We start from the raw sequence: 10,607 nt of genomic DNA, 5'->3' as shown, positions 1-10,607 counted from the left end.
AGCTGTGCGCCCGCTGACCTGTCAATGGCCAATTGAGGCCATTGACAGGATCATTAAGCCAATTAAAGGTCCTGCCCGTCCAACCTTAAGGCTAGCGGGCAGGCCAGGAGCCCTGGTGGGCTTCTGAAAAAACATGAAACCTCATCCACTGGTGGGATGAGGTTTCATGTCTGTTTTAAAAAAGTTTAATATAGTTTTTGATATTTATTAACATGTCCCATCTCGTGTGACATTGTCACATGAGGGGGGCATGTTAATAATTTTTTTATTATTCTATTTTTGAAGTTTGAAACACTGTCAATAGTCTCCCTGAGGCAGCACTTAGTCTCAGGGAGATGTGCGCTCTTTCACGCGCATGCGCGAAAGAGCGCACTGACAGTTGGGGAATCCCTCCCCCCTGCACAGGAAGCGCATAGCGTTTCCTGTCGGGCGGCCCACTGAGCGGGCCTTAATTGGCCTGCCCACTTAAAATGGGGCCCATTTCTGCGACGGCGATCGGCTGCCCGCCCGCCGCTGAGCTGGTGGGGCCCGCCCGCCCATCAAGGGCAAAATTCTGCCCTAGGTGTGTGAGCGGTGACCAATTTTCCCCATCCTTCTCCAAAATTGTCAAGGCCAATTAAAGCAACCATGTTTCAGCAGCTAACTCTCAATAGCTGAGGACTGAACCTGGGAGTTCCACTACTTGAATGAAATGCTATAATTTTATGGAATTGTGGATAACTGCCCTTCTCTTTTTAAGATTCCAGTGCATATTGGAAGAGGGTGGGAGGTGGTGGCATAGTGGTAATGTCACTGGACGAGTAATCCAGAGGCTTGGGCTAATGCTCTGGGGACATAGGTTCAAATTCCACCATGACAGCTGGTGGAATTTAATTAATAAAGTCTGGAATTGAAAGCTAGTCTCAGTATTTGTGACCTTGAAACTATCGATTGTTGTAAAAACCCATTTGGTTCACTAATATCCTTATGGGAAGAAAATCTGCTATCCTTACCTGGTCTGGCTGACATAACTCCCCACCCACAGCAATGCGGTTGACTCTTAACTGCAATGGTCTGGCAAGCCAGCCACTCTGTTCAAGGGCAATTAGGGATGGGCCTTGTAAGTGACACCCACATCCCATGAAAGAATAAAGGAAAAAAAGACAATTTTTGTGTCAATTCTTCTCCTTAAAAATCATGGCCCAAATAATTTTTTTAAAATTTAAAACTAGTCATTATTCAGTTCAATCCTTGCATTATTTGAGTGCATTATTGCATGATAGCATAAGATTGAGATGATGTCATCATTCTTCACAATTGACCTTAGTAGAATTATATTGCTTGGTGGTGACACAATTCAACAGATCATGTCTAACAGAAGGTTTGGAGGATTCAAAATAAACATCAATTACTTTGGAGAAAAGGGACATGAAATAAAATGCCATGATATACTCTCTAAATATTACCTAATCATAACTGTGGGCCAAATCCACTTCTGAAGAAAACAGCTATTGGGGCCATCAAGCCAGCTCCATTCAGAGCTCATGTATGGTTATCCCTTCATAGATTTTTCTCTTTGCACCACTTACTGGTCTCCTAGTGCAAAGGAAAACAGTATTGTTATTGATATTTCTCATCCTCAGTAGATATTGATCAAGACATAAGGGGCAATTTTCATGTTTCAAACTGTTGAGGATGATCAGTTATGGGCATACAGTAGAGATGCAAAATCACAGCTGTCATTTTAGTCTGTCCAAAATTATTTTGTATCAAAAATATTAAATTAATTCTGATGCTATTATGGTTCAATACCTTTCCTTGTTTTATTTCAATCCAGTTACATATCCTACCTTTCCTTTTGCATGAACATGACGTACAAATGTTAGAGCTTTTTGGGGTAACTGGAGAAGTGCACTTACCACTTGTGAGGAAGAGCAAAACTAGAGGCAAGCAATATAAGATAGTCACCAAGAATCCAAATAAGAAATTCAGAGAAACTTCTCTACCTAGAGAGTGATGAGAATGCGGAACTCGCTACCACAGCGAATGGTTGAGGTGAAAAATGTGGACACATTTAAGAGAAAGCTAGATAAGTATATGAGGAAAGAAGGGAATAGAGGGCTGTGTTAATAGTTAGATAAGGAAGGATGAGTGGAGCATCAATGCCGGCATGGACTGGTTGAGCCACATGGCCTGATTCTGTGCTGTATATTCTATGTAATTGGCCAAGTATTGAGAAATAATATCAAGCAATCCAAAAGTTTTCTGGAACCCAATGTTACTTATAGCTTTCTGCACTGCTGTCCTATTCAGGACCTCAAAATGGGAGAAAACTGAATAGTTGGACAGAGTTGTTAGCATAGAAGGTTCTTCTATATTTCTGAAACACACTGAAAAGAAAGATAGCCATTTTCAGTAGAAACTACAATGTAGTATAATGTCCTATCAAATGTTTACAAAGAATTTATTAACTGGTCATTCCCATTTTAAACTCTGATACAGTATCTCCAAAAACCATTGGTTTAAAAGAAAATCTTTCTCCATGGTTAACCTTGCAACTAGAATATTGAAAGACTGAGCTCTCAGACAGGAGGCCCCAGTTAAAATACGGTTTATGCAGGGAGTGATTCTGCCAGCTTTGGCTAGGACATCTGGGAAAAGGAAGGAGTGAAATGGGAAACTTATCCAAAGAGCCATCACTTCCTTGATTACCAAAGTACAATTTTGGCAGGTTCATCAAGAAGTGATAATGAGCATGATTAGCCCACTCATTCAATGCTGGTTTAGATTAGTTACTGAATTCTGTATGGCGGTTAGGTGCTTTTTTTTTTGCTTTTGATTTTCCAAGCACCTTTATGGGGAAAAGATGATTCAGTATTTTTAACATTCATTAAATACCAGATAGAAAAAATCCACAGGATTTGGACATGAACTACTGAAGCAAAATGTCACAGAATTGTTACAGTGCAGGAGGCCATTTGGCCCATTGTATCTGCAAAATATAAACAAAAAATACAAACTGATAACATCAGTTAATTGTTGGTCCATCATTAACAACCCAATTCCACACAAAACAAACTGGACACAATTTAAAAATGGGCACAAATCTCATTCAAATGGTTGGAGTTTCTATCCATTTTGAAACTTCTAATTCTAAAGTCATTTGGAAATCCATGCAATCTTTCCATCACATACCAAAATGTACATAAAGAAAATTATAAACCTAATACTTATAGCTCAAATGTAAACATGTCAACCTCCTGTAGGCCCATTTAATATAAATTCAGAATATACTCTTTACACAATATATTTAATGATGAAATTGTCCATTCAACCGCTATTGACAGTTCAAATTTCTGTTTGCTAATCCGTAACAGAGAAAAAATACATCAGAAAACTGTTTCAAATCAAATATATAATGGATGAAATTCTGCAGTGTTTTTCTTAAAATAAATATACTATATATAAAACTCTTGATACATTGAAGTGTTGTCGCTGCTTTTCTGCAGCTTCCAGACAAATGTATTTCTGGATTTGGTCACATGATATAAGTACCATCTTTTAAAAATTTCACAGCTTCCATTTGCTGTGTTATAGTGAGGATGTCCTGGAAACCCGTACTTAGACCCGACATATGCTGGAAGTAAGACTCCTTCTCCACCTGAACGAACAAGTTGTTTACACCAACATCTTTTAAAGCAGCTGTCACCTGATCAGAACACAAAGTGATACAATCCATAAATGCAGTTTCTAATAACTTTATCAAGGCTATTGCTATACAGTTTGCATTCACTGCAAGCACAAACAAAAATCTCAATATTAATGTTTATATTTTAGGCCACTCCTATGACCCAGGAGAATTTAAGAGATGTTACATATTTTATCGGGATATGGGAGATGCTGCCAAGATTGAATTTATTGAGGGGCATTGGGCTTACTACTCCAAACATAGGAGAGCTGGGGTGGGTGTGGGGAAGAGAGGAGAGAGAAAGAGAACCGGGGATGCGGGGGTAGAGGTTACAGAATACAGCGACACATTGAAGTTGTTGATACAAGAAGGGACTGGGGCAGTTAATGTGTTTTTGACTGTGCTATTCATTGTTGGGGCTGGCCATATGGGCTGCAGTTTAATATTTTTTTAAAAAAAAGAGTCCTCTACTTTCTCATGTTCCTATTCATTCTAGATATTAGCATAATATGACACATGATTTCTATAGTAGATTTGTAAAGGAAATAGCAAACTTGACTCGTTAATATAAGGTTCATATTAAGAGCATGACAGTAGATAGACAACACAAAGAATCAGCACTATACCTGCTGTACAATTCGCTGCTCCACAACATCTGGCATGACCTGCACATGCAGGGTTCCTGCTATTACACTGGCCGAGTGGCGCCAGAAATGAGGGTCTCGATAAGACAGAACACCTTCAATTTTCTGGATCTGTAATCATTTATAACATTCAGAAAACAATTTAACTTACTTCTTTTAAATAGATTCAGAGACTTCAGAAATGTTAAAAACTTTTAATATTTTGAATATACTACAGGAATTGATACAGAAGGTAGCCATTTGACCATCTTTTTGGCAAATTCTTCACTAGAACAATCCCAAACTGATTGCTTTTCCCTGCTCTATCCCCATAGCCTTGTATCTATTTCAAATATCTATCAACATTTTCCTTAAATATTGCACTGCTCTTGGCCTTCATTGCGCTCTATGGAAAAAAATTCATGTTCCAACAACTTCTACACATTATGCTGACTTGTCCACGTTCTCATCTTTTATAGCATACTTCCTGTTTTGTTAAACTCTCTACTTTTGCACCATCAGGAAATTCTGATATCAACTACTTGCATTGATATAGTTCCTTTATTGTAGAAAAAGTAAAAGGTGCATGGTGGTATAATCAAAATATGAACGTTGAACCAAAGGACATGTTATGAGAGGTAACCTAAAGCTTGTTCAAAGAAGTGGGTTTTAAGGAGGGCCTTAAAGGACAGAGAGGCAGAGGTTTAGAGAGGAAATTTCAAAGCATAGCCAAGGTGTTCGAAGGTGCGACTGCCAATGCTGGAACAAAGTGATGAAGAGAACACAGTCATAAGTACATTGAGGCCAGAGGGATTCAAATGCAAGTTTGACAATTTTAAACTGGAGGTGCTGGAGGCCAATGTAGATATATACACACACACAAGGAAGGCTATACAAAAGATATGGACTTCACTTGAACTGTAATGCACCAACATCCTTTTGGAGAGGGTAAGTAGAGAGGTGGGAGAGGATTCAACCATATATAGTTGACTTTTCCAATCATTTGCTTCTTACCCTCTCCAGATTGTGGCATGGAGATATATCTGGAGATTGCTACTATTGAATTTTGTTGATATATAATAACGAATTCCGTAAACTATCTCTTCAAAACTAGAAACATACTTCTATGTAATTAATTTCAACATGAACCATAGGTACTATTTCTTCCTGTCCCAAATGTTTTCCACCTGCTCTGTAATGTCTTTCACTTACACTGATAGCCGGTTGAGCAACACCTCAATTTTAAAATTCTCTCCATTGTTTCTAAATCCTTCCATGGCCTTGCTCCCTTTGTATCTGTGTAACCACCACCAAACCTATATGCCTCTGAGATATCTTGAGCTCCTCCAATTCTAGCCTCTTGCACATTGTAAATTTTAACTGTTCCATTATTGGAGGCTGTGCCTTCAGCTGTCTAGGCCTTAGGCTCTTGAATTCTCTCCCTAAACTTCTCTGCCTTTCTTTCCTCCTTTAAGACACTATTTAGGTAATCTTTTGGTCATCTGCCTTAATATCTGATGTGGCTTGGTGTCAAATTTAGTTTTATAATGTTCCTGTGAAATGCCTTGGGACATTTGGCTATGTTAAAGGTGCAATATAAATACAAGTTGTTGTTGTTAGCACTAGGAGGCAACATAACATTTGGGATTCTGTTTATGATTACCAAAAAAAGATTGTTTATTCTCCCATTATCACCACTCTACTGTGATGTATCTGCTTTCCAGAGTTCCTCAGGAATACTCTCCTTCTGAGTCCAGCCCACAGTAGTCTAATATATGTGTCTATTGGACAGCTTTGATTAACTCAGGGACTCCCTGCAATTCCTATCTCCCTCTGCCGGTTCCACAGATGGCCAATGTCCTCTTCTTCCACATCTGTGTCCTGAATGGTTTCGCACTGCCTCTTGAGTGGCCACAGGGAGCGGAACAATATTGACAAGGAGGGTGTGTATGCAAGAAAAACATACATTGGATGAAAGCGTAACTAACCGTCTAAAACATATTTTCTTACAGGTTGCCTTAGTAGGAATCAATCCTGTTGTTTATAAGTGATCTGCTTATAATGTTGCTGATATCAGCAATATTAACAGTCCTGGATGCTGAGCCAGATCTTAATTTAATATTCTCATCCTTGTGTTCAAATCCTTCCATGATCTTGGCCCCTCAAACCTCTCCCAACCATATAATCCTCAGATTTCTGGGCTCCTCCAATTCTGGCCTCTTGCACATCTCTGGTTTTAATCACTCCAACACTGGCAGCCTACGGCCTAAGCTCTGGAATTCCCTCCTTTCCCCTTTCTCTCCACTTTAAAGATGCACCTTGAAACTTACCTCTTTGACCAAGCTTTTGACCATCTTCCCTAAAAGCTTCCATGTATGACTCAGTGCCAGATTACTTCTGAAGTGCCTTGGAACATTTCTCTATGCTAAAGGCTCCACATAAATGCAAGCTGTTATGTTCCAGTGCTCTTAGCATGAATTGAGGTCTTGGTGCTGTTTCCTTCAGAAAAATGTTAGGGCTACAGAGCCTGGTATGTAATCTAATGTACAGTGTGATGGCCCATGTACTTCTGGGGGGTGGGGGGAAACTATGTTGGGGGTGATGGTCCCTTTAAGAGCTAGGTTTCTGTAGGAGTTGGTTTCTGGTAAAGCACCTGGTTGCCAGTAAATGATCATATGCCCAGGAGATAAACAATAGAATAGTATAGGGTCAACACGAAGTTAATTATAGGGGTGAGTAGATTGTGGGTGTGGCTCTGGTCTCAAGCATGGCTTTTAGTTTTTAAGAACAATCTGGATGCAGAGCAGGGAACATTTCTTTCCAGCACAATTCCAGTGCAATTGTGTGTGCTGTTTAAAAAGGTTTAAACCTGATGTTAACTGAAGGACTCTTAACTGTGAGTTGGATTTCTGGGGCGAACCAAGGAGAGGGAGGAAGAGGAGTTCTAGAAACAAGGCTCTAAAGTTAAACAATATTAGAACCAGGAGAGTTCTAACCTGAGGCGTTTACGCTTAAGATGCTAGCTACGCATGTGTTCAACTGGGAGTCTATAACCATGTGATGATTATAGTAGAAATCTCAACCCTTATAGGAATCTTTGATGCGGTACTCAGGCCAAGTGATTAATCTTCCAGATTTTGAAAAGTATCTGATTAGACTTTCGGGGGTTTAAGTCAAACAGGTGTAGATGGAAATTCAAGTTAAGAAGTTTGGTTTAGAAAATAAGTAACTGTGTTCATTGTGCTTTTAATATCTTTAATGTAACTGACCATTTTGAATAAAGTGTAGTTCTGAATATTCATGTTCTTTGATTTTTGTTCAGTAAAATTCTTTTGATTCAAACCATGGATCTTGGGGCTTCATTCTTTTAGTGAATACTTTTAGTGATTTTCAAATTCTTAAAAAAAAATCTAAACACGTTACTGGTCTCTACCAAGATCATAACATAAAGTGAGAATAGACCATGGTGATTTACAGGGCATATATTTCCTTTTGTGTCTTAGTGACAAGTTTTGTTTGATAAAGTCCTATGAAACATCTTCTGATGTTTTACCAAAGTGAAGGGGCGATATAAATGCAAGTTATTGTTTTTGAGGCTGCAGGAGCTTAAAACTGATGACCATTCAAGCCAATCTAAACTACCACCACGGCTAGCAGCAATTCACAGCTTGCTAGTCACTGGCTGGCTATCCAGGGAGTTGAGTATGGATTATTATAACTAAAGTTTTGAAACAAAAGAAAGTTTCCTGATGGTAGAATTAAAGAAGAATATGACTAACATTTTGCTTTTTTAAATGTTCAATGATGTGGTGTACGTTATTCAAAGTGCAAAAATGATCAGGATTTCAGATCATCCAGTAATGAAGGCAGTTTGAGGAAGCCTATCCCGTTTTTTATTCTTTCATGGGATGTAGGGGTTGGTGGGGTCAGCATTTGTTGCCCATCCCAATTACCCTTGAACTGAGTGGCTTACTAGGCCATTTCAGAAAGTAAGTAAGAGTCAACCACATTTCTGTTGGTCTGGAGCTACATGTAGGCCAGACCAGTTAAGGGCAGCAAATTTTCTTCTCTAAAATGACATTAGTGAACCAGAAGCACTTTTATGACAATCGATGATAGTTTCATGACCACCACTGCTGAGATTAGCATTTGAATTCCAGATTTTTAATTAACCAAATTTAAATTATAACTGTTGCCATGGTGGGGTTTGAACCCATTTCCCCAGAGCAATTAGCCTGGGCCTTTGGATTATTAGTCCAGTGATGTTACCACTATGTCTTCCCTTAAATATTATCTATATTCTCATAGATAGAGATAGATTATGGGTCCAATATTTAAAAATAGCACCCATTACAATGTATTTAGAAGCACACTAAGAAATGAGAATATTTACAAGTTAAATATAAAGACTAAAGAGAAGCACATTTCTTAGGCACCAATTTACAGAAAGGACTGTTGTTCAGTGCAATAAGTACTGACGCGGTAAAAGCATTCAAAAGGAAAACAGATAAATTCTTAATTCAGTAGAGTAGAGGAATTTGGGTTTAAAGTAGAAACAGGATTAAGAATAAATAAATAAATAGCTATCTTAAGTTCTGAATCAAAATTTGGATGATTGAACAGCCTACAGGGGCTGAATATGTTTCTCGCTCCTGGTTTTGTACATCCATTTATGAAATTGTGAAACAATTAACAGTCCTAACAAGACTGCCTACAGTTTCCATTATAAAAATCTCCACATGTAGTAGAACACGGCTGTGTAATTTGTCAACACTACCTCAATATTACATTAAGTCACACTGCAGTAACTTTCAATCACTTTTCAATGTCACATTAACAAGTATGACTTTTATGGAAAAAAAATCAAACGTTTTCTGTAATTGGATGCTTAGAAGTAAACAGATTCTGACCTTATTTAGGGCACTACTGAGTTGTTTCTCATGCTCTGGTGGGGTCCGTAGCAGCAGCAATTGACAAGCATCTTTCATAAGTGGGATGACACTGAGAAATATTAACACAGCAATGAAGAGAGAGCAAATAGGATCAGCAATCAGCCATCCAAACTGACGAATTAGAAGAGATGAGATGATCACTCCAATACTGCCTAGGGTATCTGCCAGCACATGCAGAAATACTCCTGCAACAGAAAATGTACTTTTAGAAAGGAATGCACAGGGATGGAAAAGACCACTGAAGTTAATTTGATGGTCAAATGTCAGGGAAACAGATCCCAAGACACTTGCCCATCCCTCTACCAACAGTTTTTTTTGTTGTTATTCGACTGCCTTCAATCGTCGGATACAAACAGTCCCATTGTTGTTGTTGGCAGACCATTCCATATGCTCACCACTGGCTGCATAATTCAAAACCGTCTTTCTCACCTTTCCTCTTCTAAGTTTATGGCTATGCCCTTTTGTTGTAGAATATCTGACTGTTAAACACTTTGATGTTTAGAGTTTACAGGTTAAACCAAAAGGTTCGCATCTTTCCTGACTTCAGGATATCCCAAAGTACCTTTACAGCCAATGAGGCACTTTGAAATGTGGCCAATTGGCACATAGCAAGATCCCATAAACATCAATGTGATGGTGACCAGATAAGCTATTTTAGTGAAACTGGTTGAAGAATAAATATTGGTCAGAACACGGAGAACTCTCCTGCCCTTCTTCGAAGTAGTGCCACGGAATCTTTTACGTCCACCTGATAAGGCAGATGAGGCCTTGGATTAATCTTATAACTAAAGGATGGTGTCTCCAACAATGCAACAATCCCTCTGTCCTACACTGGAGTGAGAGTCTAGATTTTGTGCTCAAGCCTCTGCAGACTGACTTGAACATACAACCTTCCGTATCAGAGATGAGACTGCTACCAACTGAGCCACCACAGCTGATACCTTAAAGTTCAATGATCAGTGACATCATCAAGCAGCACTAAAATGAAGGCATCCAACATGTAAAAAACAAACCTCTCATTTTCCAATAGTTCAATGGATTAGCCAATAAGCAACTGAGTTTTATGGCGCTCAGGAAAGAGTCAACAGCTTTCAAAAGAAAGGAAGAGAGGAGATAAAGGGAAAAAAAACTTGTAGTACAAGTCCAAAGCACTCCGCTGACAATTAATTACTTGTGAAGCAGTCACTGCTCTGTAGACAAAAAAGTGATCTCAGCATGATGATAAATACACCTTTACATTCTGGTAACTTGTGGATTTTCTTTGCAGGGTTAAGCTCCCTCGAAGAGGGATTTATATTTTAAAATTTGTCTCTTTTCCAATAAGAGTGTAGTGGCAACCGCCCCTCCCCCAATGCATCTAGTCAG

At 38.9% G+C, this 10,607-nt stretch overlaps 1 protein-coding gene across 1 annotated transcript in view; it reads right to left on the bottom strand.

Annotated features, from left to right (window-relative positions):
* Positions 1 to 3,216: 3,216 nt before the first annotated feature.
* slc30a5 (solute carrier family 30 member 5) overlaps positions 3,217 to 10,607 on the bottom strand; it is a 42,535-nt gene continuing 35,144 nt past the window's right edge. The window contains exons 14-16 of the mRNA XM_078563055.1: positions 9,201 to 9,427; positions 4,294 to 4,422; positions 3,217 to 3,688 (exon numbers count right to left, since the gene is read on the bottom strand). Of these exons, the coding sequence (XP_078419181.1) occupies positions 3,518 to 3,688; positions 4,294 to 4,422; positions 9,201 to 9,427 (527 nt within the window). The 3' untranslated portion in view covers positions 3,217 to 3,517. The remainder of the gene's footprint in view (positions 3,689 to 4,293; positions 4,423 to 9,200; positions 9,428 to 10,607) is intronic.

The sequence above is a fragment of the Cetorhinus maximus genome, chromosome 2 (genome assembly GCF_964194155.1).
Source record: "Cetorhinus maximus chromosome 2, sCetMax3.hap1.1, whole genome shotgun sequence".
In the NCBI taxonomy this organism is placed as follows: domain Eukaryota; kingdom Metazoa; phylum Chordata; class Chondrichthyes; order Lamniformes; family Cetorhinidae; genus Cetorhinus; species Cetorhinus maximus.
The sequence above is the reverse complement of the archived record's forward strand: the minus strand, read 5'-3'. Positions and strand labels throughout refer to the sequence as shown.